Here is a 27248-nt window from a genome sequence, read left to right on the forward strand (position 1 = left end):
AAAGACGGAGCCAACCAGCCCTAAAGGAAACTCTCCACCGCAACCACAGTTACTCGGCCAGGACGGTGGGTATTGGCCAAGGGGAAGCCTGCTCCCCAAAATATTGCCTTGAATCCTCCAGTTCCATACCTTCAACCTCAGAGCAGAAGTCTACATTTTGTTTTCGGTAGAAGTTTTAGGAGGAAAATGCTTTTTGGAAACTTCTCTTTGTCTACCTACCAGTTTACCATCCATATGGAGATGAAGCCAGCCTGTAATGCGTTTAAATGAGACAGCCAGGTAGGCGAGACACTCGAGCGGTCGCTGCGTTTTAAACACAGCACATGTGTTACACAAACACCATTCATAAACCTGAGTCACGGACTTCAGGTGGAAGCTGGTATATGTATAAATAGCCTGTGTATGTCAAACAGAAGAAAAGAAGGGAAGTTTGGGGAATAAGGTCAGAATCATGGTGCCCAATTTAAACATAATAAAAATCTCAGCCTTGTCATTATTTACAACCCCCGAGTACAACTCCTACCCAAAAAGGAGAGAATGTCGAATGGAAAATTCTAAATGAGCTAATGTCCTTGTGTTGAACCGAACAGCACGAATGATGCAGCATCATAAATGAAGCTACAATTATGTCGTCTCACTTCTCGGCTGCCGGATGCCCACAGTACAGAGCTGCCACTCCAGCTTTTTCTGGCCTCAGAATTGTTTTGGGAATCTTAAAAGTCAGTAGCTTTGACTAGTGTTGACCAATTGATTTGTATTCAGCGACTCTGTGATAGTTTGGGATGACAACAGAAGAATACAGTTTGTGGTGGTGAAGAAATAACACCTTGAACATGTCATCAGTGTTTTAAAAAATCATTTTTTCCTATGATTCCCTGCTTCCCATCTCACCACCCCCAAGCCCTGACTTTGGCCATAACTCTTTACCAACGTACTGTCCCAAATTCAGCTTGTGATGTCACTAACATCCTAAGCTGGGCTCTTACAAAGCACAGCAGGAAAATAGACACCCCTGCAGGCTCAGGGCTGGTTATAGCCCAAGGCAAGTCTGCACACCTTCCAGGCCCCTCCCACTGAAGTGAAGGGTGTGGCCAGGGCTTGGAAGAAACACGAGAGTCTCAGGTAGCCGGTGACGTCCTTGAGGACTTCAATCAGTCCCACAGATACAGCCTTGACCCTGGGTCACGCTGTTCCTTAGCAGGCACCTGCCAGCCATCCAGCCTCCACGCCCACGGCCCAGGAACGCAGTGTGAACTTCAGGGAGCCATTCAATAAAGTGGATTCAGGAAGCCGCAATTCTCGCTCAGAAGAGGTTTCGCGTTTCGTCACCCCTCGTGCCCCCGCTGCTCAGAAGGGATCTACAGCCCGAGTGTGGGGTGTGAACGCCAAAGACTGACACACAGGGTGACAACACGTGCGCGCTCGGCCGCTGGCTGCTGCATGCTTCCGGCTCCCGATTCAGAGTGTCTGCCCGTCTCTGTCTGTCACATCCCCACACTGGTCCCTTCTCCCATCACCAGCGGAAGTGGACTGCGCAGCCTCGGGCCTCTCCCATCCCAGTCTCTGAGGATGTGCGTGGTCTTTGAGTTAAGAGCTCACTAAAGTGTAGATCATGCTGGATGCAGAAAGAAGAGGAAAAGAAGGCATTAGTGGGAGCCCACAAAAGACCTCAGACGGCCCTCAAAAGCGGCACCTTCCAAAAGCCAGACCCCTTGCTTCTTTCTCATTCCTGTCACGAGAGCATCTTATCTACTCCCCGGACTCTTCCCCCTACCACTTCCCACAATGCTGGACTAGACGTTGTTACGAGACCATCCTGCGCTCCTTGGATGAGAGATGTGATTGCTATCATTATTCTCATCAGGACGATTATCGTGGCCATTATTCCTCTTTCCTGCAATCGCAGGGCAGGTCCCCAGGGGTGGGAGGGGTGCAGTGGATTCTTTATGCCACCAGCTGCCACATGGCTGTGTCCAGGGGCTCCCAGATTAGGGTGGATGATACGGCAGTGCTAGGGAAATGATGAGCATGGCTATTGTGAGGTCTTTTGTGTGAACACAGGCCCTCTGGGCACACGAACCGGATGAATTCTTAATTGGGTAACTCCCTGGCCCTACTTTTTCTAACAGAGCCCAGGCATTAAACATGCATTACGAGCCTGTGTCCTAAGGTGGAGCCCCAGCGCTACCAAGGAGGGGGTCACGCATCCCTGTGCTCTTAGAAAGGGCTGCAGGCTAATTCTGCAACAATGAAGAATGTTCCACACCAAAATATACACTCTCTCCATTTGGCAGAAAGAAAAACCACCACCTTTTCACAATATAGAGAGAAGAAAGGATCATCTAAGAAACAAAACCAAAGGCGAGAAACTAAAGTGTTTTACTTCTAACCCTCTCCAGCTGCGAAGCCCGGACAAGCCCCTCTGAGTAGCTGAAGTTCTGCCTTTGAGAACTTGATGCACCTCATGGACACAGAGCCTCACTGGCCAGGCCTGGCGCTAGAGGGGTCTTATTCAACATGGGGAAGTACGGGGGTCAGCTGAAAAGTGGATTGCTCAAGGTCACAACGCAAGGCTAGGAGTCACGTCCCAACACCAAAGCCAGTGCTCTTTCCATTGTAACACGCAGCTTCACTGTATTTGTCTACTCACTTTCATTTCCCTCATTCATTCGATATTTATTGAGCGCCTCCTGCGGGCCAGGCGCCATTCTTGGTGCCGGGAAACAATGGCGGGTGTGCAGCCCCCGCCTCGAGGGAGTGTACGGCTAAGCTGTAGCGCAAACAAGGGTTTAGTGAGCACCTACTGTGTGCCGGGCGCTGGCCAGGGCACTGCAGATACAGAGGGGAATGAAACAGTTGAGGCCTCTGCCATCAAGTTAACCATAAATAACCTCATCTGAGTGAGAGAAATGAACAGGAGGGGACGCAGGCATGATCCAGAGTAAATGGATAGCAGGGTGGTACCACGTAGGCAGATAATATCATCCTGGTTTACACCCTTAATTTGAAAAGATCTTTATATTGAGCAGGCAGAATCCACACTAGACTAACCAGCTTCTATTATTTTTAGTTTTAATATCAGCATCAGTATTGGTATCAAGTAATCCCCATCCCATGTAACCTGCAAACGTCTCCTGGTCCACAAGGCAACCTGAGAAGCGGGTGGCGCTGGACGCTGGGATGCTTCACACAGCACAGTGGGAAGACAGCCCAGAATCCGAGGCCAGATGCTTTGCTAACTATCCGCTAGGACCTCGGACACATTTCTTAATCTCCATGAGGTCCTTAGGAACCCCTCAGGAACCTCAAACTGTAAAACACAAACCCCATCTTTATAGGGTTCCCAGCTGCTGTCACTTGAGTCTCTATTACTGTGCTCAGCTCAGAGGCAGCTCTCCATGCACGTGGGTCCCCTTCCGTCCCTATAAGAGTGGCCTGGGCTGAGAGTCCTGGCTCTCCACGAGCCTGGACCTAAGGGGCTGGGAGCCCCTGAGGTGGGAGAAACAGGATCTTTGAGGAACCCTGAAGAGCTCCAAGACGTCAGGTTCAACAAAGAAGGCAGAATCCTGGTTGTCACCCAGGGTCACAGCTGAGGCGGGAGGAGCAATTGATACCCATTTTGTTTTGGAAACAAAGTAATTAACACATGTAACGTAAAGGCAGCGCCAAACTGAACAGAATGCCTGGAACATAATCAGTTACAGGATGATCACAGTCATCTAACAGGCAGGAGCCCCAATATGGCCACCACAGCCCAGCAGACAGAGAGCAGAGGAGCTCTCTATCCGTAAATTCCTATGACTCCTAGGCCCCGTTCCCTCCGGCGCCTTAGGCTCCAGCAGATGCTGCAACAAAACTGAAATGAGGAAGCTTGATCTGCCTCAGTCTCCACCCAGACTAAAGAGAATCCCAGGCTAACGGGGCAGGAGCCAGGGAAAGCACTGCCCTTATTCTGCTGGCTTTGAGGAGGGGCAATGCTGTCTCTGGGGACAGGCCCCTCAGCCTATGAGTCAGCAGAGGAGCTGTGTGCAGCCCCGCAAAGAGGCTGGGCACACTCCGGGGAAGAAAGTGAACCTCCTTGTTAGCGCAAGGTGCCAAATCGCTAAGCCCATGAGGGTTGCCCGTGGCAGGAAGCAGCCTGAGAAAGCTTTAGTTGCTAGAAAGTTCAGACTTAGATCAGGGAGACTTGGGCCAATCTGCTGGGCACCTCGGAAAGCCCCGGAGAGGCTTCGGAGGCCCTCAGCCTCCTTGCAAATTGAAGCAGGCATTGTCCCAGGACACTCCATCCAGGAAGAGGAGAGAAGGGGTCACCCTGAGCCTGAACCAACCCTTGACTCCAACAAGAATGTGGTAGAATATTCCGAATCCCCTCCAGGGCCGAATTATTCCGGAGGAAGTTACAGCCCTGAGGGTTATAGGAGAAGACTCGGGGCGTCTGAGTCTTCTGGATCCTGGGGATGCAGAGGGGAGACGAGGTGGACCCAGGCAGCAACTCCAGAGTGATGCTTGGCCCCAAAATTCTGAATCAGCAGATCTAAGCCCAGGAATCTGCACTGTTAAGAAGCACACCCTCCTCAACCCCTGATTCTGATGCAGGAGGTCCAAAGACCACACTTCGATAAAGCCTTTTCTAGAGGTTTCCTAAGACAGCCAGCAGTTAAGAGCTCAATCTTTGGGACAGGACCTGAGAGGGACTTCTCACGGTGTCACTCTGAGCTGTGACCATGGGAAAATTATCTAACGTCTCGGACGAGGTTTCCTCATTGTTAACGTGCAGATAATGATAGCCTTTAGCTCATACACTGAACAATAAATACATATCGCGCTCTTTGCTCGAAGGATGGCTCGTTTTTAAATGCTGGATAAATGCAGCTGCTTCCCATGCTGCCCCAGCCTAACCTGAACCCCGAGGCAGCCTGGGAGTCTAACATCCCCAGCCTCCGCTTCCTCACCCGGCTACTGGCCACCCGGCCACTTGGAGACAGTGCTGGGGTACCTGGAGATAGCATGGTCTGGTGCAGGTAGCGACAGGAGAGCAAGCTGACAGGTGAGACACCCCAGAGATGAGTCCAAAGAGGAACAGGAAGGAGGAGAGACATTTTCAGAAAAGACACTGTCTTGGGTATCAAGCCAGGAGACAGTCTGTTTATAGCTATCTGCTTAGTTAGAATGTTCTGAATAAAGAGGTGAAAAGAGGGGAGATTCCTGAAACAGAATTATAAAGCCAGCATGTTTTATTTAATTAGAATGGCGTTACGTAATATTAGGAGCATTGTAAGTATAAGCACTTAATGGCCCAACATGCCCATTTGTGAAGCATTGACTGCCACGGGGGGGGTGTGTCTGTGTTGTGGTCCCCAAGACTGCTTTCACACAGACTAGGGGGCAACGAGGCTATGTATCCGGGGCCACAGGTGACCTGAGTGTCTGAGCTGTGGAGTTGCTGGGGACAGGGTGCCCCTTGCATGGGGAAGGAGTCACCAAGTGCACCTCACCAATAATCTCCTAAGAGGGGTTGGCAGAATGTGTGTTCACCATGTAGCCCAAAGGATGTTCCTATCAGCCAGCGAGGCCTCCAGCAGGACCTTCCACCCCTCCCACTTCTTTACACAGAAGCTCTTTCTCCTGAACCAGTTAGGTGGCTGGCAGCATCCTTGACAGGCTGGGACTCCTACCTGCAAAAGCCGGAAAATTTCTCCATTTGCTGCAGGGGTCAAACGCACAAGAAGGGGCAGAAACTCACCAGTAAAGGTAGTAGAAGAAGGAGAGGAGATAGAAGGCCAGCTTACACCAGGCCTCCTTCTGACAGTAACTCAAGGTGTCTGCGTTCATGACCACCGGCGGGTCGTAGGCTAATTCGGAGCTATCTGCCGGACAGTGGAAGTACCTGCAGAGAAAGCGCACGGCATCATCAGCTCTGAGGCTTGGACAGGACATCTGAAGTCGTCTGGGCTGAGTCCCCCTGATGCCAGACTTCCAATCCGAGGAATCTCTGCTAAGCAGCTGTCTGCCTTCTGCCAGAATCACTGCCCAAATTACAGCCCAGGCACTGCTAAAAAGTCGCTCAGCCACTGTCTTCTAGCAGGTAGTAACGCCCAAATACTCAGATCCACCAGTATCAGGTACACCTCACACACAGCTGCTCTGACAGAAGGAAAACGTGTCCCATGGTGGTACCTGGGAGATACCAGGAAGAGCCTCCTTTCTCCAGGGATGTGGGTTGGTGGGGTGAGGGGGTAGCGGAGGGAGGCCCACAATGTGTATGGATCTGCGTTGCCAGTAGGGGCACAGGCGCGGGTTGATGTCAGTTGCATATCTGCTGCCTGGTGTCGCTGTACCACAACTCTACCATGAACATTAATTATTTGGATTAAACATTAATTACTTTTGGGTTATCCTCCTCCCAGACCCCCTTTTAGAATCCTGAATACTCTGGGAGGGACATCATATTCCCACTTGAGTGTGGAGTAGTTTACAGGTCATTTTCTTCTTGATGTAAGGACCCAGCACAGCGAACAGAATATTGGCCATCGCGGGGAGAGAGCAGCCCCCGAGGGAAACTGGGTAAACCTAAGAGCAGTGGGAGGAGAGAGGTGAATGCAGACTTCGCCTTCTTCAAAGCATCACCTCAGCTCAACGTGAACCGGCCTTGCTTCCGGAAGGAGAGAAACTCTCCCACTGCGCTGTGTGAGACCTTGGGAAGTGGTCAGGTAGGAGGCAAGTCCCGTCCCTGAGGCCGTCCCTCTGGCCCTCACCAGATGGCTGCCCCCAGGGCCTCAGCCAGGGCCTCATTCAAAGCCAGAGAACAAAGTGCAGCTGAAATCGCACAGCGGGCTGTTCTTTTTGTCAGTCTGGTAATGGAATCAGGAGGCCGGGTGCAGATTAATGGCTCCTGTGAGGCTCTGGGACAGGCCGTGATCCTCGAGTGAGAGCGAGGACCGGACGAGTGGTCTGACGGGCTTAATCACATCGGCTTTGAAGAGCATCCCTGTAACGTAGCAACTCACAGAGCTGGTATTTCAGATCCCTCTTCATCTGCTTCAAAGGATTGCACTGACATTATCTGTCATCCACGCTATGCAGAGAGGAAACCGCAAGCCAGATTCAATGACATCTGCCAGGTCTCAGCCCTCCAGGCCACTCACCTCTCCTCTGCCCAGGAGCAGATTTCACAACCTATTTGCTTTTGCTGTGGCCTTGTTCCCAGGAGGCCTCATTAAGTGGAGGAAGGGGTGGCAGGGTGGCTGAGTGGCCCAGTGGACAGAGCCAGGGCCCTGAGGCCCACCCGTCACCAGACTGAGATTCCTCGCGTCAACCGTTAACCTCTCCGAGCCTCAACTTTCTCATCTGCAATATGGGACTGAAACTGCCTACTCCAAAGGGCTGTTGTGACAATTGTGTGAGGTGATGGGTCCAAAAAATCTCAAAGAACAGGTACTGAACAAAAGTTCTGCAGTTCTACTTGTACTTAAGCAAACTGGGAGCTAGGGCAGAGGGGGCTTTATCTGCACTAGAAACATCGCCCGGCTGGACCTTTGGAAAGGAGGGGGAAGCGGAAATGAAATAGAGGGGTTTCAAGGACTCTGAATTTTTTTTCTTTTCTTTTTCTTCTTCTTCTTCTTCTTTTTTTTTTTTTTGTGGGCGCACCGCGCAGCATTCAGACCAGGGATTGAACCCGCGCCCCCTGCAGTAGAAGCGCTGAGTCTTAACCACTGGACCACCAGGGAAATCAGGACTCTTATTTTTTAAAGGACATTTGCCCTCCTCACTCCTTTTTCTTTCATTTTCTGAGTACTTAACAAGTTACCAGAACTAGGCTAGACCCTGTCAGGGATTCAAAAAAGTAAGACAAGCTCCCTACTGGCAAGGAGACTGCAGTCATTCCCTTCTTTTACACGGAAACGTTCCAAGTTTAAGGACACGGCTGGCTCTCCCGCCCTCCCTTTGGGAGGAGGGATAGCCCTAAGAAGTAGTGTACCAATCAAGGTTTTGTAAATTAACCACATTTCTGATACCTTGGATCGACAACACACTATTTGAAGGACCTCGGGATAAATTCATTTTAGAAGGAGAAGAGCCAGCCCCTAGGTGACAAGGACACAGCCTGCAATCCATAGAGAGGTGGCCCTGCCATATCCCAGCTGAGTGATTCTGGGCCATGACGTAACCTTTGTGAGTCTTTGTAACCTGTGTGTGAAACAGGGAGAGGCAACCCCAAAGCACCCGTTTGTTGTGGATACCAGAGGAGGTAGGCGTGGAAAGTCTCTGAGTGGGTAGGCGATACATTTCAACAGCATTATGTTTCCATTTGACTTCTCTCTAAATTCAGATTTTAGTAGGTTACCTTTACATAGAAGGACTTTGTTATGTAACTGAATCGTCTTATTTCCTCCCTCAGCCTGCGTCCCGCTCTTGGTCACCTCCCAGCCACCCAGCCTAGACACTCCCTCTCCCTCACCTCCTGCATCCAATTACTGGCCAAGGCATGTCCAGTTTACCTCTCCAAACCCTCTCCTTCTCTCTCCATTCCAACTTCAAGCCTCCAGTCTCTCCACCTGGAATTTCATCAGAACTTCCTAACTGGATTTCGTCCTCAAAGTTTCACCCTCCAACCCAGCCTTCCTACGGCTGTGAGGGTCACCTTCCTAAAACTCGGATCAGGCGCTGCCACTTTCCTCCTCAAAACTTCTGAGAGGTATCCCTCTCTTACAGAATCAATTAACTCCAACTTTCTATCAAATCATTTCAGACCCTCCTTACCTGATCCCCAGCTGTCAACCCCATCTCTGCTCCCTTCTACCTGAGAGCCCCATATCCAAGAACACTGAGCAATCACTGTTCCCCAGACACACCAGGTGCTTTCTTACCTCTGAGTAGGCTAGTCCCTTAGCCTCGAATGTGGTTTTCCAGATTCCCCAGTGTCACACTTCCATTTCTCTACACTCCTACCTACGTTCCTTATACATCTGGTAAGAATCGATTTCCCTCTACCACTAGGGTATATATGTTCCTTGGGGGTAACGATATTATTCTACATTCATCTTGGAATCCCCCATAATGTCTGGCATGTAGTATGTGTTCTATATGTTTGCTGAATGAATGGGGTGAATGTTCTAGATGTGACTAAATACAGGCTACATTGTATGCTGTAATGACAATGATTAAATATTTGGGGGACGAAGGGAAAGTGTGGTTAACTTATTTGCACATCTGCATTCTTGACTACTTTCGTATTCCCCCTCCCTGCCTCCTATATACCCACACGGCGACTCTCTTTTACCTAAATCACATGATCTGAGGCACGGTCTTGGCAGGGAAGAGATTTAAGATCAGAACAGTCCCAGAAAATCCAGCCCATATGGTAGGTGGGCTATTTCTATTAAGATATAATTCATCTGTCAAAAAAATTCACCTTTTAAAAGTATACAATTCGGCAGTTTTTCGTATATTCATAAGAGTTGTAGAACCACCACCAGTATCTAATTTCAGAACATTTTCATCCCTTTCAAAAGAAAGCAGTGTAGTCGTACCTCACACCCTCTCCCTTCCAGCCCCTAGCAGTCACCAATCTACTTTCTGTCTCTGTAGATTGGCCTATTCTGGACTTTGCATATAAATGGCCTTTTGGGACTGGCTTCTTTCACTTGTAATTTTTTCAGGCTTCACCCATGTTGTAGTGTGTATCAATACTTTATTGCTTTTTATTGCCCAATAAGACTCCATCGAAAGGATACACCACATTGTGTTTATCCATTCACCTTCTTTTTTTTTTTTTTTTTTTGCGGTACGCAGGCCTCTCACTCCTGTGGCCTCTCCCATATGCGGAGCACAGGCTTCCGGACGCGCAGGCTCAGCGGTCATGGCTCACGGTAGCAGCCGCTCCGCGGCATGTGGGATCTTCCCGGACCGGGGCAAGAACTCGTGTCCGCTGCATCGGCAGGCGGACTCTCAACCACTGCGCCACCAGGGAAGCCCTCCATTCACCTCCTGATGAACATTTGGGTTGTTTCCTCTCTGCGGCTATTGTGAATAATGCTCTGGCTGCCTTTAACGCTGACCTGTGAGAGCTGAGGCTGTGGTTAGTGGAACCTACAGGAAGGGCCTTCCCTTCCTGAATTATTGTCTGAGAGCAGCTTGCAAAGAAGGCTTTGAGGAAAGGGTCACCAAGGGAAGGGACGAGACGAAGGCACTAAGTGGCCGGTCCATCTGGGGGGACGTCGTCTCTGGAGGGCAGGCTGACCGAGCAGAAAAGGGGAAGGACAGGGCAGTCCCAAGCAGACTTACCTCCAGAAGTGATAGAAAAGTAGAGGGACATTCAGCCCCAGGGTGAGCCACTCCTGAGCACACAGGAACATGATGCAGAAGAGGCTGTGGATGGAGTATTCTGGCAGCACCAGCTGAAGAGGGAGCAGAGACACAGGCCTGCGTTAGAGGGAGGAAAAGTCACTCCTGCATCTATAGCGGCTGACGTCCGCCTGCCTGGACACTTCCTCTGACACGCTGGTGACACAGAGGTCCTTCCCGCAGCATCACAGAGTCACTGCCCCTGGACTGTGACCCGTTTCTGCTAAGTTCTCCTCTTTAAGGTACCGGAGCCATGCTTTATACCCAAAAAGGACACAGGCCCTCAGCACCCTACTTACCAGAATAGGGCACTTGCTTTAGGGGGTCACCTGTGGATGACCACAGGTGGGAAGAGCGGAAGAGGCCATCCAGCCCCTGTGACGTCTGGCCCAAGGCAGGACCCACTGGAAGAAATACTGGTAGACTTTCTAGTGATTCTGTAACTGCCCTGCTCGTGTTCTCCTAGGCCCTGTGTATCCTCCCATAGAAACTCACAAACCTAAAGCAAATATGTATATACTGTTCAAACACAGAAGCATTGGGGAAAAAGCGAGAAACAGCATTTTTCTTGATGCTGCGTGGATGAAGAGGAACCCAAGAGTAAGAACATGTAGTATACGACAAAAGAGGGAAAGTTTAGCCTCTGGAGGAAGGGGAAAGAAACCAGCCCAGACCAAGAAGGGTCAGATAGTGGAAGGCAACCAACAGGAAGACTGAGCTCCGTGAGCCCAATCTACCTGCACCGGTGTAAAAAGAGCTCAACGTGACTGTGAACCCACCCCCGCAAGTGTGTTTACATCTTAACAGAAATCAAAGCTGTAACAAAAATCAAAGTGACTGTAAAGGAGAAATTTGGTCCCCGGGCCAGTAACAAGGAAACCCCAAAATAGAGATATTAATATACCATCTTTCCCAATCATATAGGAATAAATACTTAATGAATGAATAGTTAATGAATTAGTTATTTCATTAACAGTTAATATTTAATGAATTAAGAGTTAATATATATATTCATTATGTGTATATACATATTCATATATATATATGGGGGGATAGCCTCTGTGTGTCATTTAGACCAGCAGTCCCCAACCTTTTTGGCACCAGGGACCAGTTTCATGGAAGACAATTTTCCATGGGGGGATGGTTCAGGCGCTAACGCGAGCGATGGGGAGCACTGGGGAGCGGCAGGTGAAGCTTCCGCTCACTTGCCCACCGCTCACCTCCTGCTGTGTGGCCCGGTTCCTAACAGGCCGTGGACCAGTACTGGTTTAGACCACACTGAATGCTTCGCTCTGTCTAGCAAATTCCAACCATCCTTCAAGGCCCATCTCAAACAGTACTTTCTAATGGAAGCTCAGCCCATACTACCCCACCTCACCTCACCCCACCCTGCAGCCCCACAGCATGCTTTCCGACCCTCACTCAGGGGGACTTTCCATAACCTGTCCACGATGGAGTCATTACCTTCTTTCCTACCTCTTGACACACACGGATCTACCCCTAGTCTATGAGCCACCTTGGCCAAACTCTATTCTTTTCTCATCTCCATTTGCAAAGTGCTTTTTTGTACTTAGCAGAGACTGAACAAGTATTTGATAAAATGAATTGAACTGACCAAGTGCATATGTTTGGAGCATGGTTGGCTGGCATTAGGGATGCAGCCTGTGGTCACAAACCAAGATTTCTCTGGGGGGAAAACAAACTGCCTTGAACTCTCCTATTTGGGGAAGGAACATGACTTTGGTCTCATTCATCTCTCACTTTAGTCAGGTGAGCTAACCGCCCGAGATGGGAAATACAGTGGGGGACACACATTTGAAATAAATACATGCAGAGGCACAGGTGTTAAGAAATGCATTTTGTAACTAAGTGGCATCTTCTTCATTCTCAAGTCCAGTGAAGAATGAATTGCATTAGCCCGCCTCTTAGAATTCTCGGGCAGTAACCCTGGAATCAACGTACAAGAGCCAGCGGTCCAGAGGCAGTGGCCTCAGTGGGTGAACCGGCACAGCTAGCCCCTGTGAGCCTCAACGACCTGGTGGGCGGGGGTACGTCTCAACATTTCTCCTCACAGGACCTTGCAGCCATCCTTTCCAACCCCATCTGCGGCCAGCCAAGACACCACCTTACCTCCTCCTGTTCGAAGAGAAAGCCCCTGTTCTCGGCTTGCCAGCCCCAGGGGGTAGCGGCTGTGACCTCTCCTATGCATGTCTCTACATTTTTTAATCATTGATTTCAGCCACTTAGGCCGAGGTAATTAACATGTTAAGAGACAGCCACCCCAGGCCTGGATCATCCCCGTCTCACAAATCTCTGACTATTACAGTTTGGATCTCAGGTCCCTCTATTCAGCACCACTGTTTCTTCTCTCTTCGAGGCTTGATTTATAGCGGGAGCTGCAATCTGCTAAGCAAGGAGGATTTGTCACTGTCACCACACTCAGGAAAACTGATTAAGGGAGGCCAGCTGGGTCCAGAGGTGCCCCACCTGCCGGGGGTGGGATAAAAGCTGCAGAATCCAGGCTGCTCTCCGGGGTGGCTTCTCCCCAGCTGCCTCTTCCTATCACTGAGCAGCGCATCCTTGCAGGTGGGAGGGCGAGGGTGCCCTTTACGTCCACACATTGTTTCTCTCCCGCTTCCTCAGGCAGTCCCTGTCGCAATGGCCGGGGAGACTTATGAACCCAGTGAACCTTGGCCGGGCCATGAGCACCAGCCTTGACCAGCGGGTATTACTGCTTCCCTCCACACACTTCCCGTATCCGTTGTCGGGAAGGTGGGGCCAAAGGGCTGTGAGCAGAAATGGCTGGAGCATTTACCAGCCGATGCAAAGCGCTCCAGGCTCTCTCTCTCTGCCCTCTGACACAGCAAAACGCACTTAGGCTGGAGGGTCCTCCAGCATCCGGAAGCCATAAGCGAGGAGAGGCGCGCTGGAGCAGCCGGTGATGGACACCAAACATGAACAAGAAAGAAACTTGTGGGGTGTTTTGGGGTTTTTTTCTGGCTGCCCCACGGGGCATGTGGGATCTCAGTTCCCCGACCAGGGATTGAACCCGTGCCCCGTGCCATGGAAGTGCGGAGTCCTGACCACTGGACCGTGTTCTAAGCTACTGAGATTTGGGAGTTGTTTCTTAACCACAGCGTGATTTAACCCATCTTGTCTGGTACAAAATGAGTAATCAGTGAGAAAAGCCAAGAGGTAATCATCCCTCTTTATCCTTCCCCGGATCAGCCAGCCCGCCTTTCCTTTCACAAACACTGGGCACGCTGAGGCAGGGGCTGAATGACCACCAGGCGGGCATAATGCTTATTCATTCGTGTGGGCAGTTGGACTAGCTGTCCCCTCCCAACCTTGCTTATCTCGGTTATACAAAGACCACCCCTGAATCTCCCCGGCCAACCACAGAAACGCTGAGGGGAGGACCGCCCGCCCGCCCTCCATCCTGAGTCATACCCTCACACTGCAGAACACTGTTTCCTTGTCTTATGACAAGCTGTTGGAATGGTGCCACTCTCATTCTTTCACACAACAGAGGGACTGTTTCATGCAGGCCACAGTCTATTGAATTCCCGTGTCTTATTATGCCCTGCTTTACAGAGTTATAAATACTAAATAAGTGGTCTCAATACAGGTATTGTGGGGTTGCTGAAAAGACTGCAATTCCCTCCAACCAGGGGGGCTCACAGAAGGTTTTGCGATCAAGGCGGAATCAAGGGAACTTGAAAGGATGAGTAAAACCTCATCATGCGAGGAAACCAGAGGTCAGCATTCCAGGAAGAGGAACCGTGAGAACAAAAGCAGAGAGGTGACAGTCACCACCTGGGCGGGTTCTGCACAAGCCCATCGAAAACGGTCACTTACTCATCATTTAATGGGTTAACGCCAGGCCTGACGTGGGTCAAGTTCTGGGCAAATGTTCATTTTATTCCCCTCCTGCTGGGACTCAGCCTTCTCAGCCCCTGGTGCTGGAGGCTTTGTGTGTCACCATCGTAAACTGAGGGGTGGGGGCCTGCCATGAGAGTATGATGACAACACAGCCTCCTCCCACTATCCCCTGCCCTGATGTACGCAGAGGTCCCATGTCAGCTGAAGCTCTCAGCGCACGCCAGCAAAGCTCAGACACTTGTCAGTGCAGACTTCAAAGATTTCACCCACTCCCCCGCTTCTTCCATCACTTCTAAGAGGATGGATGTGGCATCTGGGAAGGATCGCCTGTCCTGACTTCCTGCCCAGATTCTCGTCCTCAATTTTCATTTCCTGGCAGTCATTTCCATCTCGATAGCCCACAGCCACCGTGTGCTGAAAACTCACTCTCCTCCCAACACCCGTAACCTTTATCTCCTAAATTTCCGATTTCTGCTAATAATAGCTATCTCTGATTTCTCTGTCTCATCCATTTCCTCACCCGTCTGTTTCCAAATCTTGTCATTTCTTCTTCACAGCCACCTGGGTTTGTTTCTCCTTTTTTATTTCTACTGCCCCTTACTGGTCTGGGCCCCTGCACATCCTCCCAAGGCGGTGCTGGAACCTTCTAGCAGGTTTCTGTCCCTGGACCCTGCTCCCTCTGTCCAACAGAGCAGCTATCTCTTCTCCTCTGTAAGTGCCACATTCAGCTCCGCTCTGAGCTTTCATCCACAACCTTGTTTTCCTGGAAATTTTATTTTATTTGTATTAAAACTATCTTATTTCTACTTATGCATCATCTCATTCATTCATGTATCCATTCATGCTCCGGCTTTAGCCCCCAAGCGATTTGCAGCTGACTGGTAACCTTTACCTATGATAGGAGAATACTATAATAATGTATCAATGTCTTATTTCATTGCTGTGGAGGAGAGGGGTATCAGGAGGCAAGAGGAGAAGCTCTTCTAACCCCCAGAGGGAGAGGAAAGAGAGAGGGGATGCTTGGAGTGGAAGCAAAGGAATGAAGCTCCCTGGGGGAGAGCGGGGATTCCCTAAGACTGGGGAGGAGGGGGCGGTGAAGGAGGAGAAGGCGTGGCCAGCACCCTAGTGCTGGAGATGTGCTCCTGGTTCCCACCATGCATCCCAAGGGGGGCAGGATTTCTGAGGAGCTGGTATAAGCATGGCTGGGACCAAACACCCTAAAAGTCAAGCCACAGAAGCCTAGGGGTAGGTTCCAGGGCTGGGAGTAGCTTGAAGGGAGTGGCAGCTGTGAGACCCAGAGATTCCACCCATCTCTCAGTGAACCCTGTTGACTCAGACAACAAGCTTTTCTGCTGTGATCACATTGGGCTAAAAATATTAGCCCACTATCTCAAAGTGTTACATAAATTCTTACCAGTTACATAACGATCGACTGTGTGATATTGAGAAAAGCAGCTAAGCATGTTGAGCCTTATTTATCTCATCTCTAGATGCCCACATTTACAACCTACCAGCAAGGGTGCTAGAAGGGACACAGGGTGTCCTCTGAGAGTGCTCTTCAAAGGGGAAGAAGCATCAAAGAAAGGAAGATGCCGTTATCGCGATGAATGTGATCAGTGTTACCGTTAATAATCACAAATGAGCTATTTACCATTCTCAGGACTTGTCACTCTTACCCTGAAAGTCAGTGAAATGGCCCAGAACCAGATCTGGTTTCCCGATTCTCCATCCGGTCTCCTCTGACCCCCGCTCTGATTAAACCAGGCTCCCAGCTTTGCCAAGTGGAAAGAAAAAACCAAGGGTTGTTTGACAGCCTGCCTCTCAAACCATAAAAACCCCAATCTCCGCCTGTTTTCAGACAACAATAACCCAGCTCCCTTCGTTGTATTGTCCTGTACTGTTGTATCTGTCCTAAGGTTTATCTGCCCAGGAGCCAGTGAATATTAAAAAGAAGCAAAAGATAATGTCTCTTTCATCTGATTTCCCAGCCCACACCAAACTGGCCCTAAAACAGAGGAGCCCTTCCGGGATGAGCAGGGAGGTGGCAATCTTCTCAGAAATGTCCAGCATGGAGAGCCGTTCTCTATTTGTCCCCAAATGAACAACTGGGCACGAGACCCACGTCGGGAGGAGACAGCGGGAAGGAAGGACAGGATGGCAGCTTAGGAACCTGGGATTTTGCCAAATGGAAGACCGAGAAAAGCATTCAAGCACTATCAGGAAAACTTATTCTGTCTGAGGCCCTTCCTAGAAGGCCACTTTCTCTTTAATTGCTCTGGGTAAAGCTCTCCTAGAGAGGGCGCTGCCTCACAGCAGTCAGGCAAAAGCCTGCACCAGCCCGGGGGCTGGGAGGGCGGGCCAGCCCTCCCAGGGGCAAGGCTCCCAGCAGCCTCCGGTGCCTCCGGCTAAGAGCTGGCACCCCGACCTCAGATGACATGATTAAGTGGGAACACCGGTCGGGCCGACTAGAGTGTTGCCTATTTGATGATGCTGGTACGTTAAACTGTTTGACCTCCTGGATTTTGCACGGTGTTTATCCAATATTTTAAAGGGGAGAGCGGATGACTCTGGGACATACTCAACAGAGAATCACCTAGTCTAGAACTGTAATTTAAAAAGTCACCATAAAATTGGGGGAGGGGAAGGAAGGATAAATTAGGAGTTTGAGATTAACAGATACACACTACTATATATAAAATAAACAACAGGGACCTACCATATAGCACAGGGAACTCTATTCAATATCTTGTAATAACCTATAATGGAAAAAAATCTGGAAAACAAATATATGAATCACTTTGCTCTACACCTGAAATTAACACAACACTGTAAGAAAAAAAAGAAAACAAAACTCACCATAAATTATTCTGATGTATGCTGACTGTACACACACCAGGAACTGTGGACCTGGTTCTGTGCCCTTCGCTGCCAGCACTTCTCCTAAATGCCTGGGCCAAGTATTGCTTCGACCTTGTCTCGGTCAGGATCAGAGCCTCACGGCTGATCCCAGGAGACTGAGCCAGGCCTCAGGGGAAATCAGTCACCGAACATGTTCCCCACGGGCCTGTTACCCAGAAACACAGGGGCAGGAGGGGGCGACAGCAAGGAAAGGAGATCCTGCCTGAGTGACCCAGGACGTAGAAACAGGAACATTTTCCTTCTGGCCTGCAGAGGCCAGTTCAGTGAGGGCACAAAGGTGGAGCAGGGAACCACGGAGCGCTGCTTCCAGCCCCAGGGGGCTTCCTCTGCAGGCCTCCCACTGTCCAACCCCATGGGGCCCTCTGGCTTCTTCCCCTCTCTCCATCCATCCTCCCTGAGCACGTTTAATCCACGCTGGGGAAGCTTCTGCAGCTTTCCTGACACCCACAGGGGCTCACTCTGCATGCGGAGAAGGCAACAGAGAGAGGAAAAGGCCCAGGGAGAGGAGGTGCGGTGCGGGGTAAGCCCATACCCCCACTGCCCACTGCTCCTGGCCACCTAGAGTGAGGAGGGCCCAGTTCACAGCTCGGCCCAGAGGCCCCCGTTGGGACTTGGCTGTGCACTGACGTGCTGCAGACCCCGGCCCAGCCACCGTGGACCACTCTGGCTCCCTGGCTCCCTGCCCAGACTCCCAGGAACTGCCTGAGCCTTCCTGTCCTAACTGCTCCTCAGGGACCAGCTTCCACTCTGACTGACTCGCATGGGCTCCAGCACCCCTAGTCCCCCTGCCATTTCCCGTGGGCCCTCACCACCAGCTGTGCTGTGTGCCGGGGACACGGAAGGAAAAGCGTGCGTGCACAACAGCATGTGGAAGGGGCTCCCTCCAGTCAAGTTCACAAGGGTCTCAGTTTCGCTTCTGGAGGAGAAGGAAACCGGGACAAGAAGTAACAGAACGGGTTTTGCTCGCTGCTCTACCACCCTGGCACTCCCACTGGCCCCCCTCCTCCAGCCCATGTCTTTAAGCTTCACCATCATCCAGCACTGATTCCCAAACGTTATGGTACTTCCGAGTCACCTGGGAGTCTTGCTGAAACACAGATGGCTGGGCCCTACACCCAGTTTCAGATTCAGTAGGTCTGGGTGGGGCCTAAGAATCTGCCTTTCTAACCAGTTCCCAGGTGAAGCACTGAGAACTTTGTGCCTCCAGGTGTGGTCCCAGGACTGGCATCGCCAGCATCACCCAGGAGCTTGTTGGAAATACAGAATTTCCAACAAATTCTTGTTGGAAATACAGAATTTAGGCTCCATCCCAGAACCCGGTGGGTTTTAACAAAATCCCCAGGTGATTTACATGCACCTTAAAGTTTAAGAAATGACTGGTCAGCACTGAATCCCAAAATAGGATCCTCCAGCCACCTGTAGCAGAACTGCCTGGGACACTTGGTTTAAAATGCAGATTTCTGGGTGCTATACCCGTCTGCTAAGATAAACTGTGGCCAGAAATATGCATTTTTCAGAAGCATCCCAGGTGATTTTGTTAAATATTTGAGCTGAGATCCACAGACCAAACACACAAGGCAGAGGCTTCCATTCTGAAGACCCAGGGTCCCAGTGCCCCAGCAGGGCTGTGACAGTCCTGCGCTCACAGAGCAATGCTCACTAACTACTGCTCACGGACTTGAGTCTGGGTAGGTAGCATTGGCAGATAAGGGCAGTAGTGTCTGGCTCCTGGCTCTCCAAGCCACCACCGTGTGGAAGAACACCCATGAAGCTCCCTTAGAACCCATGGCCATGGTCTCTGATCTTGAAGGGTTGGCCTTGGTATCTTCCAGGGATGGAGGTCTTCTCTCCAGCATCCTTCCACCTCCAGAACCTCGCAGCCCCTAGTTTCCGCCATCTTCTGCCTGTCCTCGGCAGGTCACCTCTGCCCTTCACTGTCACAAGCTCCTTCTGCCTGTCTCTGGCCTTCCCTGTGTCTCAGTGGACTTTCTAAACCTGGAAGGTGACTGGTTCATTTTAGGACCAAATCTTTGGGATTCCAGCCCTGCCCATACCTCCCAGTCTGCCTTTATCACCATTTTCATGCAGCTTCAAGATACACTTGAATTTCAAAAGCCTCTCTGCCAGTTTCCTCACATACTTGTAAAATTACTGAACTAAGAGCCCACTCAGGGAGGAGGTGAGAATAAAAGCACTCTCTCAAGCAATGCCATATTTTTAAAGGGACAAAATTCTCCTACAACTAGTGGGCAATTCAAAGACATCTTAAGTTAACACTTGTAGCTACCCACTCCTTTCTTCCTTTCTCTAAGCCAGGGATGAGGGAAGTAGGAATTGTCATGTTCAGAATACAGGAAGTGATTAGGCAAAAGTTCAGATTGTTTGAGAGGAGAAAGACTAAAAGAAGGGAAAGTTCTAGGATGAGAAGGGCAGAAGGATAAGTGATTAACAAGCTTTCCAGTGCCGAAGAGCCCCACTTATGCACTCAGTCAGCAAATATTTATTATAAGCCCTTACTAGGCAGTGAGTGCAAAGCAGCCTAGCTGGGGGAGACTGCCATGTAAATGACCACGGAAACCATGGCTTCTACAGCACAACGAAATGGGAGCCGATGTACAGAGGTAGATTCAAGCAACACGAGGCAGGGAGAAAGGAAAGAAGAAACCATCCACTTTGAATGAGGAAATGAAGGAGGGTTCCTTGGAGGAGAATGACCTCTGAGTTGAGATTTAGAGGATAAGCTGTATGGGAGGAAGCAGAATACCCAAGCTGGGGGCCTCCCCAACGACACTCGGCATCACCCTTCATGGAGGTGTTTGAGATAGTCACTTTTTTCCTCGTGTCCTAGAAAAACACCGCTTCCAAATCTTCCACAGAAATGACCTTGAGATCAAAAATCCCTTCTACCAGCCTGTAAGATTTCCAGAGAACAGTCATGATGATTTTACCTGACCACAGTGACAGGAAGGAGGCCAAGGCCAGAAACAAGTCATCTCCTGCCCAAGTGGAAAGCTCTATGCACAGGGCATGATAATTAGTCTCGACATTGGACTCACATTCATAGAGTTCACCAGTGAACTTAGGTACAGCAGCTAGCCCTGCCCTCCCCTCTCCAGCCCAACTTGAAGGGAAGGAGCTCAACTCTTGTAGGGAACAAAGGGTCCCGAAACCCCAGGGTCTTCCTAACTCCCTGCCCTCCTAGAGTGGTATTTTCCATGTAAGGCTTCTGTTGCCACATCATTTATGTAACAGGCACCTGCTATTTTCAGCAAAGGGAGTTTCTCTCATTGCCCCACAGATCTTCCCTTATTAGAGCAAACTGAGCAGCAGCCTGGGTGGTCTTGAGCATCGCCAGAGCAGGATAAAAACAGATGATTATCCCACTTAACAGCTATTAAGTGGTGTTAATTACCTGTTACTTTCAGCAAGTTAGAGGAAATTTACTCGAAACAAGCAAAAAAGGGTAGATTGAATGAGAGAACAAGTACTGGCATCTGGGGAAGGAGAGCAAACTGCCACCATCACCATCAATTAATATTAACTGAGGGAGGGGCATCAAGATGGCGGAGGAGAAAGACCCTGAGCTCACCTCCTCCTATGGGCATGCCAGAATTGCAACTCCTTAATGAGCAACTCTCTGTGAGAACAACCTGAGGACTAGCAGAAAAGATTTTCCACAACCAAAGATATAAAGAAGGAGCCATAACAAGATGGGTGGGAGAAGCAGAGACATGATATAGGCAGGACCCAGGACCCACAACCTCAGGTTGGAAGCCCACAACCAAGACGAATATCACAACCAAAAAGCTTGTCCCCAAGGAGCAAGAGGTCCAAGCCCCATATCAGGCTTCCCAGCCCAGGAATCCCGCACTGGAAAGACAAGTCCCTAGGACATCTGGCTTTGAAAGTAACCCAGGAGTGAGTTCAGAAAAGCCAGAGGGCTATAGGAAACAGAAACTCCACTCTTAAAGGGCATGTGCAAAACCTCACATGCTCCAAGTTCCAGAATAGAGGCAGTAATTTGAGACACCTGGGTCAGACCCACTTGCTGATCTTAGAGAATCTCCTTCAGATCTGAAGAATACAATAAATGAAATGAAAAATACATTAGAAGGAACCAAAAGTAGATTAGAAAACACAAAGGAACAGATCATTGATCAGGAAGACAGATTAGTTGAAATCCCACAAGCTGAACAGAAAAAAAGAAAAGAGAATTTAAAAAAATGAGGATAGCTTAAGAGACCCCTGGGACAACATCAAGCATACTAACATTCACATTATAGGGGTCCCAGAAGAAGAAGAAGAGAGAAAGAGGGAGGGACAGAAAACCTATTTAAAGAAATAATAGCAGAAAACTTCCAAACCTGGGAAAGGAAACAGACATCCAGGTACAGGAAGTACAGAGAGTCCCAAACAAGATGAACCCCAAAAGGTCTACACCAAGAAACACTGTCATTAAAATGGCAAAAATTAAAGATAGAATCTTAAAGGCAACAAGAGAAATGCAACTAGCTACATACAAGGAAACTCCCATAAGACTATCAGCTGACTTTTCAGCAGAAACTTGGCAAGCCAGAAGGGAGTGGCACAATATGTTCAAAGTGATGTAAGGGAAAAACCTACAACTAAGAATACTCTACCAGGCAAGGCGTTCATTTGGATTTAAAAGAGAGATAAGGAGTTTTATAGATAAGCAAAGCTAAAAGCATTCATCACACCAAACCAGCCTTACAAGAAATGTTAAAGGGACTTCTCTAAGTGGAAAAAAAAAAAGGGGGCACAACCAGAAATAAGAAAATTATGAAAAAATAATCTCACTGGTAAAAGCAAACACAAAATAAAGGCAGGGACATATGTATGGAATCTAAAAAAAATTAAAAAAAAAAAAAGAGGTCATGAAGAACCTAGGGGTAAGACAGGAATAAAGACACAGACCTAATAGAGAAGGGACTTGAGGATATGCGGAGGGGGAAGGGTAAGCTGTGACAAAGTGAGAGAGTGGCATGGACATATATACACTACCAAACATAAAATAGATAGCTAGTGGGAAGCAGCTGCATAGCATAGGGAGATCATCTTGGTGCTTTGTGACCGCCTAGAGGGGTGGGATAGGGAGGGTGGGAGGGAGGGAGATGCAAGAGGGAAGAGATATGGGAACATATGTATATGTATAACTGATTCACTTTGTTATAAAGCAGAAACTAACACATCATTATAAAGCAATTATACTCCAATAAAAATGTTAAAAAAATAAAGGTAGTGAATCACCACTTATAAAGCTAGTGGGAAGGTTAAAAGACAAAAGTAGTAAAATCATCTATATCTACAATAAGTAGTTAAGGGATATACAAAACAATGGGATGTAAAATATGATGTCAAAAATATTAAACATGGGATGTAGGAGTAAAATGCAGGGTAGTTAGAATTCACTCCAACTTAAACGACCATTGAATTGTTATATATATGAACCTCACAGTGATGAAAAACGAAAAACGAAAAACCTAAAATAGACACACAAAAAATAAAAAGAAAGGAATCTAAACATAACACTGAGAAGAGTCATAAAATTATAAGGGAAGAAAGAAAAAGAGAAAAAAAGGAACAGAGAAGAATTACCAAAAAAGAAAAGAAAAGAAAGCAATTAACAAAATGGCAATAAGTACATACCTATCAATAACTACTTCATATGTAAATGGACTAAGTGTTCCAATCAAAAGACAAAGGGCAGCTGAATGAATTAAAAAATCAAGACCCATATATCTGATACCTACAAGAGACTCACTTCAGATCTAAAGATACACACACACATACACAGTGAAAGTGAGGTGGTGGGCAAGATATTCCATGCAAATGAAAACAAAAAAAGAGCTGGAATAGCAATACTTATATCAGACAAAATAGACTTTAAAACAAAGACTGTAACAAGAAAAAAAAGGCATTTTACATAATGATAAAGGGATCAATCCAACAAGATATTATACCTGTAAATATTTATGCACCCAGCATAGGAGCACCTAAATACATAAATCGAATATTAACAAACATAAAAGTAGAAATTAACAGTTATACAATAATAGCAGGGGATGTTAACACCTCACTTACCTCAGTGGACAGATCATGCAGAAAGAAAATCAATAAGGTTACATAGGCCTGAAGTGATACATTAGGTTAGATGGACTTAATAAATATATACAAACATTCCATCCGAAAACTGCAGAATACACATTATTTTCAAGTGCACATGTAACATCCTCCAAGAGAGATCACATGATAGGCCACAAAAATGTCTCAATAAATTTAAGAAGATTGAAATCATATCAAGCATCTTTTCCAAACAAAAAGGTATGAGGATAGAAATCAAGTATGAGAAAAAAATGAGAAAAAACACAAATTTGTGGAGTTTAAACATGATACTAAACAACCAATGGATCACTGAAGAAATCAAAGAGGAAATAAAAAATACCTTGAGACAATAAAAATGGAAATAAAATGTTCCAAAATCTATGGAATGTAGCAAAAGCAGTTCTAAGAGGAAAGTTTACATTAATATAGGCCTACCTCAGGAAACAAGAAAAATATCAAATAAACAACCTAACCTTACATTTAAGGGAACTAGAAAAAGAAGAACAAACAAACTCAAAGTTAGTAGAAGAAAGAAATAATAAGATCAGAGTGGAAATAAATGAAATAGAGACTAAAAAATACAGTAGAAAAGATGAATGAAACTAAGAGCTGGTTCTTTGAAAAGATAAACCAAATTGATAAACCTTTAGCCAGACTCATCAATAAAAAAGAGAGAGGGCCCAAATCAATAAAATCAGAAATGAAACAGAAGTTACAACCAATACCACAGAAACAAAAGATTGTAAGAGACTACTACAAACAACTATACATCAACAAATTGGACAACCTAGAATAAATTCCTAGAAACATACAGTCTTCCAAGACTGAATCAGGAAGGAATAAGAAACATGAACAGACCAATTAACAGTAATGAAATTGAATCAGTAATCAAAAACTCCCAACAAACAAAAGTCCAGGACAAGATGGATTCACAGATAAATTCTACCAAACATTTAGAGAAGAGTTAACACCTATCCTTCTCAAAGTATTCCAAAAAGTTTCAGAGGAAGCAATGCTTCTGAACTCATTCTATTAGACCAGTGTCACCTTGATACCAAAACCAGACAAAGACAATACAAAAAAGAAAATTACAGGCCAATATCACTGATGAACATAGAAGGAAAATCCTCAACAAAATAAAATATTAGCGAATCAAATTCAACAATATACTAAAAGGATCACACACCATGATCAAGTGGGATTTATCCCAGGGATGCAAGGATGGTTCAGTCTCTACAAATCTATCCATGTGACATACCACATTAACAAATTAAAGAATAAAAATCATACAATCATCTCAATAAATGCACAAAAAGCTTTTGACAAGACTTAAATCTATTTATGATCAACACCCTCAATAAAGTAGGTATAAAGGGAACATACCGCTACATAATAAAGGTCGATATGACAAACCTACAGCCAACATCATACTCAATGGTGAAAGGCTGAAAACATTTCCTCTAAGATGAGGAAAAAGACAGGTATGCCCACTCTCACCACTTTTATTCAACATAACATTGAAAGTCCTAGCCATAGCAATCAGATGAGAAAAAGAAATAAAAGAAATCCAAATTGGAAAGGAAATAACACTATCTCTGTTTGCAGAAGACGTGACATTATATGGAGAAAACCCTAAAGATGCTGCAAAAAAAACTAGTAGAACTAATAAATAAACTCAATAAATTTATAGGATACAAAATTAACAGACAGAAATCTGTTGTGTTTCTGTACACTAATAATGAACTACCAGAAAGAGAAATAAGAAAACAATTCCATTTACAATTGCACCAAAAAGAATAAAATACCTAGAGATAAATCTAACCAAGGAGGTAAAAGACCTGTACTCAAAATTAGGACACTGATGAAGGATATTGAATATGACACAAACAACTGGAAAAATACACCATGGTCATGGATTGGAAGAATTAATATTATAAAAATGTCCATACTACCAAAGGCAACCTACAGATTCAATGCAATCCCTATCAAAATACCAACGGCATTTTTCACAGAACTAGAACAAATAATCCTAAAATTTGTATGGAACCACAAAAGACTCCAATCAGCCAGAATGGTCTTGTGAAAGAAGAACAAAGCTGGCGGTATAATGCTCCTTGATTTCAAACTGTACTACAAAGCTACAGTAATCAAAACACAGTATGGTACTGGTAAAAACAAACACATAGATCAATGGAACAGAATAAAGAGCCCAGACATAAACCCATGCTCATATGGTCAATTAATTCATGACAAAGGAGCCAAGAATACACAATGGGGAAAAGACAGCCTCTTCAATAAATGGTGTTGGGAAAACTGGACACCTACATGCAAAAGGATCATGTGGTTGTGGACTACATTTCTCACACCATGTAAAAAATAAATTCAAAATGGATTAAAGACATAAATGCAAGACCTGAAACCATCAAACTCCTAGAAGAAAACAAAGACAGTATGCTCCTTGAAATCAGTCTTAGCAATATTTTTTGGATCTGTCTCCTCAGTCATGGGCAACAAAGGCAAAAATAAACAAATAGGACTACATCGAACTAAAAGCTTTTGCACAGTGAAGCAAATCATCAACAAAACAAAAAGGCAGCCTACTGAATGGGAAGAAGATACTTGCAAATAATATATCTGATAAGGGTTTATTAATATGCAAAATATATAAAGAACTCAGACAACTCAATATCAAGAAAAAGCAATCTAATTAAAAGGGGCAGAGGATCTGAATAGACAGTTTCCAAAGAAGACATACAGATGATCAACAGATACATGAAAAGATTCTCAACATCACTAATCATCAGGGAAATGCAAATCAAAACCACAATGAGATATCACCTCACACTTGTCAGAATGGCTCTCATCAAAAAGAAAACAAATAACAAGGGTTGGTGAGGATGTGGAGAAAGGAAACCCTTGTGCACTATTGGTGGGATTGTAAATTGGTGCAGCCACTATGGAAAAGAGTATGGAGGTTCCTCAAAAAATTAAAACTACCATAAAAATAAAACTACCATACTATCTAGCAATTTCACTTCTGAGTATTTAACAGAACAAAACAAAAACACTAATTTGAAAAGATATATGCACACCTATGTTGACTGCAGCATTTTTTTACAATAACCAAGATATGGAAGCAACCTAAGTGTCCATGGATAGATGAATGGATAAAGAAGATGTGGTATATATCTACAATGGAATATTACCCTGCCATAAAAAACGAAATCTTGCCATGTGCAACAACTTGGATGGATCTAGAGGGTACTATGCTAAATGAAATAAGTCAGGCAGAGGAAGACAAACATTGTATGATCTCATATGTGGAATCTAAAAAAACAAAACAAACAAAACAAAATGACAACAGAGTCACTGAAGCAGAGGAAAACTGGGTGGTTGCCAGAGTGGAAGGGGGAGGGGGCTGGGTGAAATAGGTGAAGGGTATTAAGAGGTACAAACTACCAGTGTAAAATAAATAAGTCACAGGGATATAATATACACCATAAAGAATACGCCAATAATATTGTAATAACTTTGTATGGGGACAAATTGTTACTAGGCTTACCATGGTGATCATTTTCATAATGTATTTAAATGTTAAATCACTACGTTGTACACCTGAAATTAACATAATATTTTAAGTCAACCATATTCCAATATAGCCCTCCAGACTGCCCAGGTAAGGGGGTGGTCTGAATGCAAGTACACACAGATGGGTTTGTCCAAAGTCTGTCTAAGATTAATATTAGCTGGATTGTGCCAAGGTTTACCAGAAGTTTGATTTAGCAAATTAATATTGTGAAAAAAATACAAAATAATATCATAACTTTTGCTTCCAGTAAGGGCTCGAGTGACAGTTTCTTAGTGAAAATAGTATTAGATTAAGGAACAAGAGACTTGGGCTCTAGACCTGCCTATTAAGCTGTAGAACTTTGGGTGAACTATTTAATCTCAATGGGCTCAGTTTCCTCATCTATAAAATG

The 27248-nt window shown here is 46.6% G+C and overlaps 1 protein-coding gene across 2 annotated transcripts in view; it reads right to left on the reverse strand.

Moving 5' to 3' along the window:
* Positions 1–845: 845 nt before the first annotated feature.
* CNIH3 (cornichon family AMPA receptor auxiliary protein 3) overlaps positions 846–27248 on the reverse strand; it is a 117896-nt gene continuing 91493 nt past the window's right edge. The window contains exons 4-6 of one of the 2 annotated variants that reach the window (XM_024753157.1): positions 10285–10397; positions 5744–5887; positions 846–1615 (exon numbers count right to left, since the gene is read on the reverse strand). In XM_024753157.1, coding sequence (XP_024608925.1) covers positions 1588–1615; positions 5744–5887; positions 10285–10397 — 285 coding nt within the window. In that variant the 3' untranslated portion in view covers positions 846–1587. The remainder of the gene's footprint in view (positions 1616–5743; positions 5888–10284; positions 10398–27248) is intronic. The other variant, XM_024753158.1, reaches the window with a different exon arrangement.

The sequence above is a fragment of the Neophocaena asiaeorientalis genome, unplaced genomic scaffold (genome assembly GCF_003031525.2).
Source record: "Neophocaena asiaeorientalis asiaeorientalis breed wild unplaced genomic scaffold, Neophocaena_asiaeorientalis_V1.1 scaffold634, whole genome shotgun sequence".
In the NCBI taxonomy this organism is placed as follows: Eukaryota; Metazoa; Chordata; class Mammalia; order Artiodactyla; family Phocoenidae; genus Neophocaena; species Neophocaena asiaeorientalis.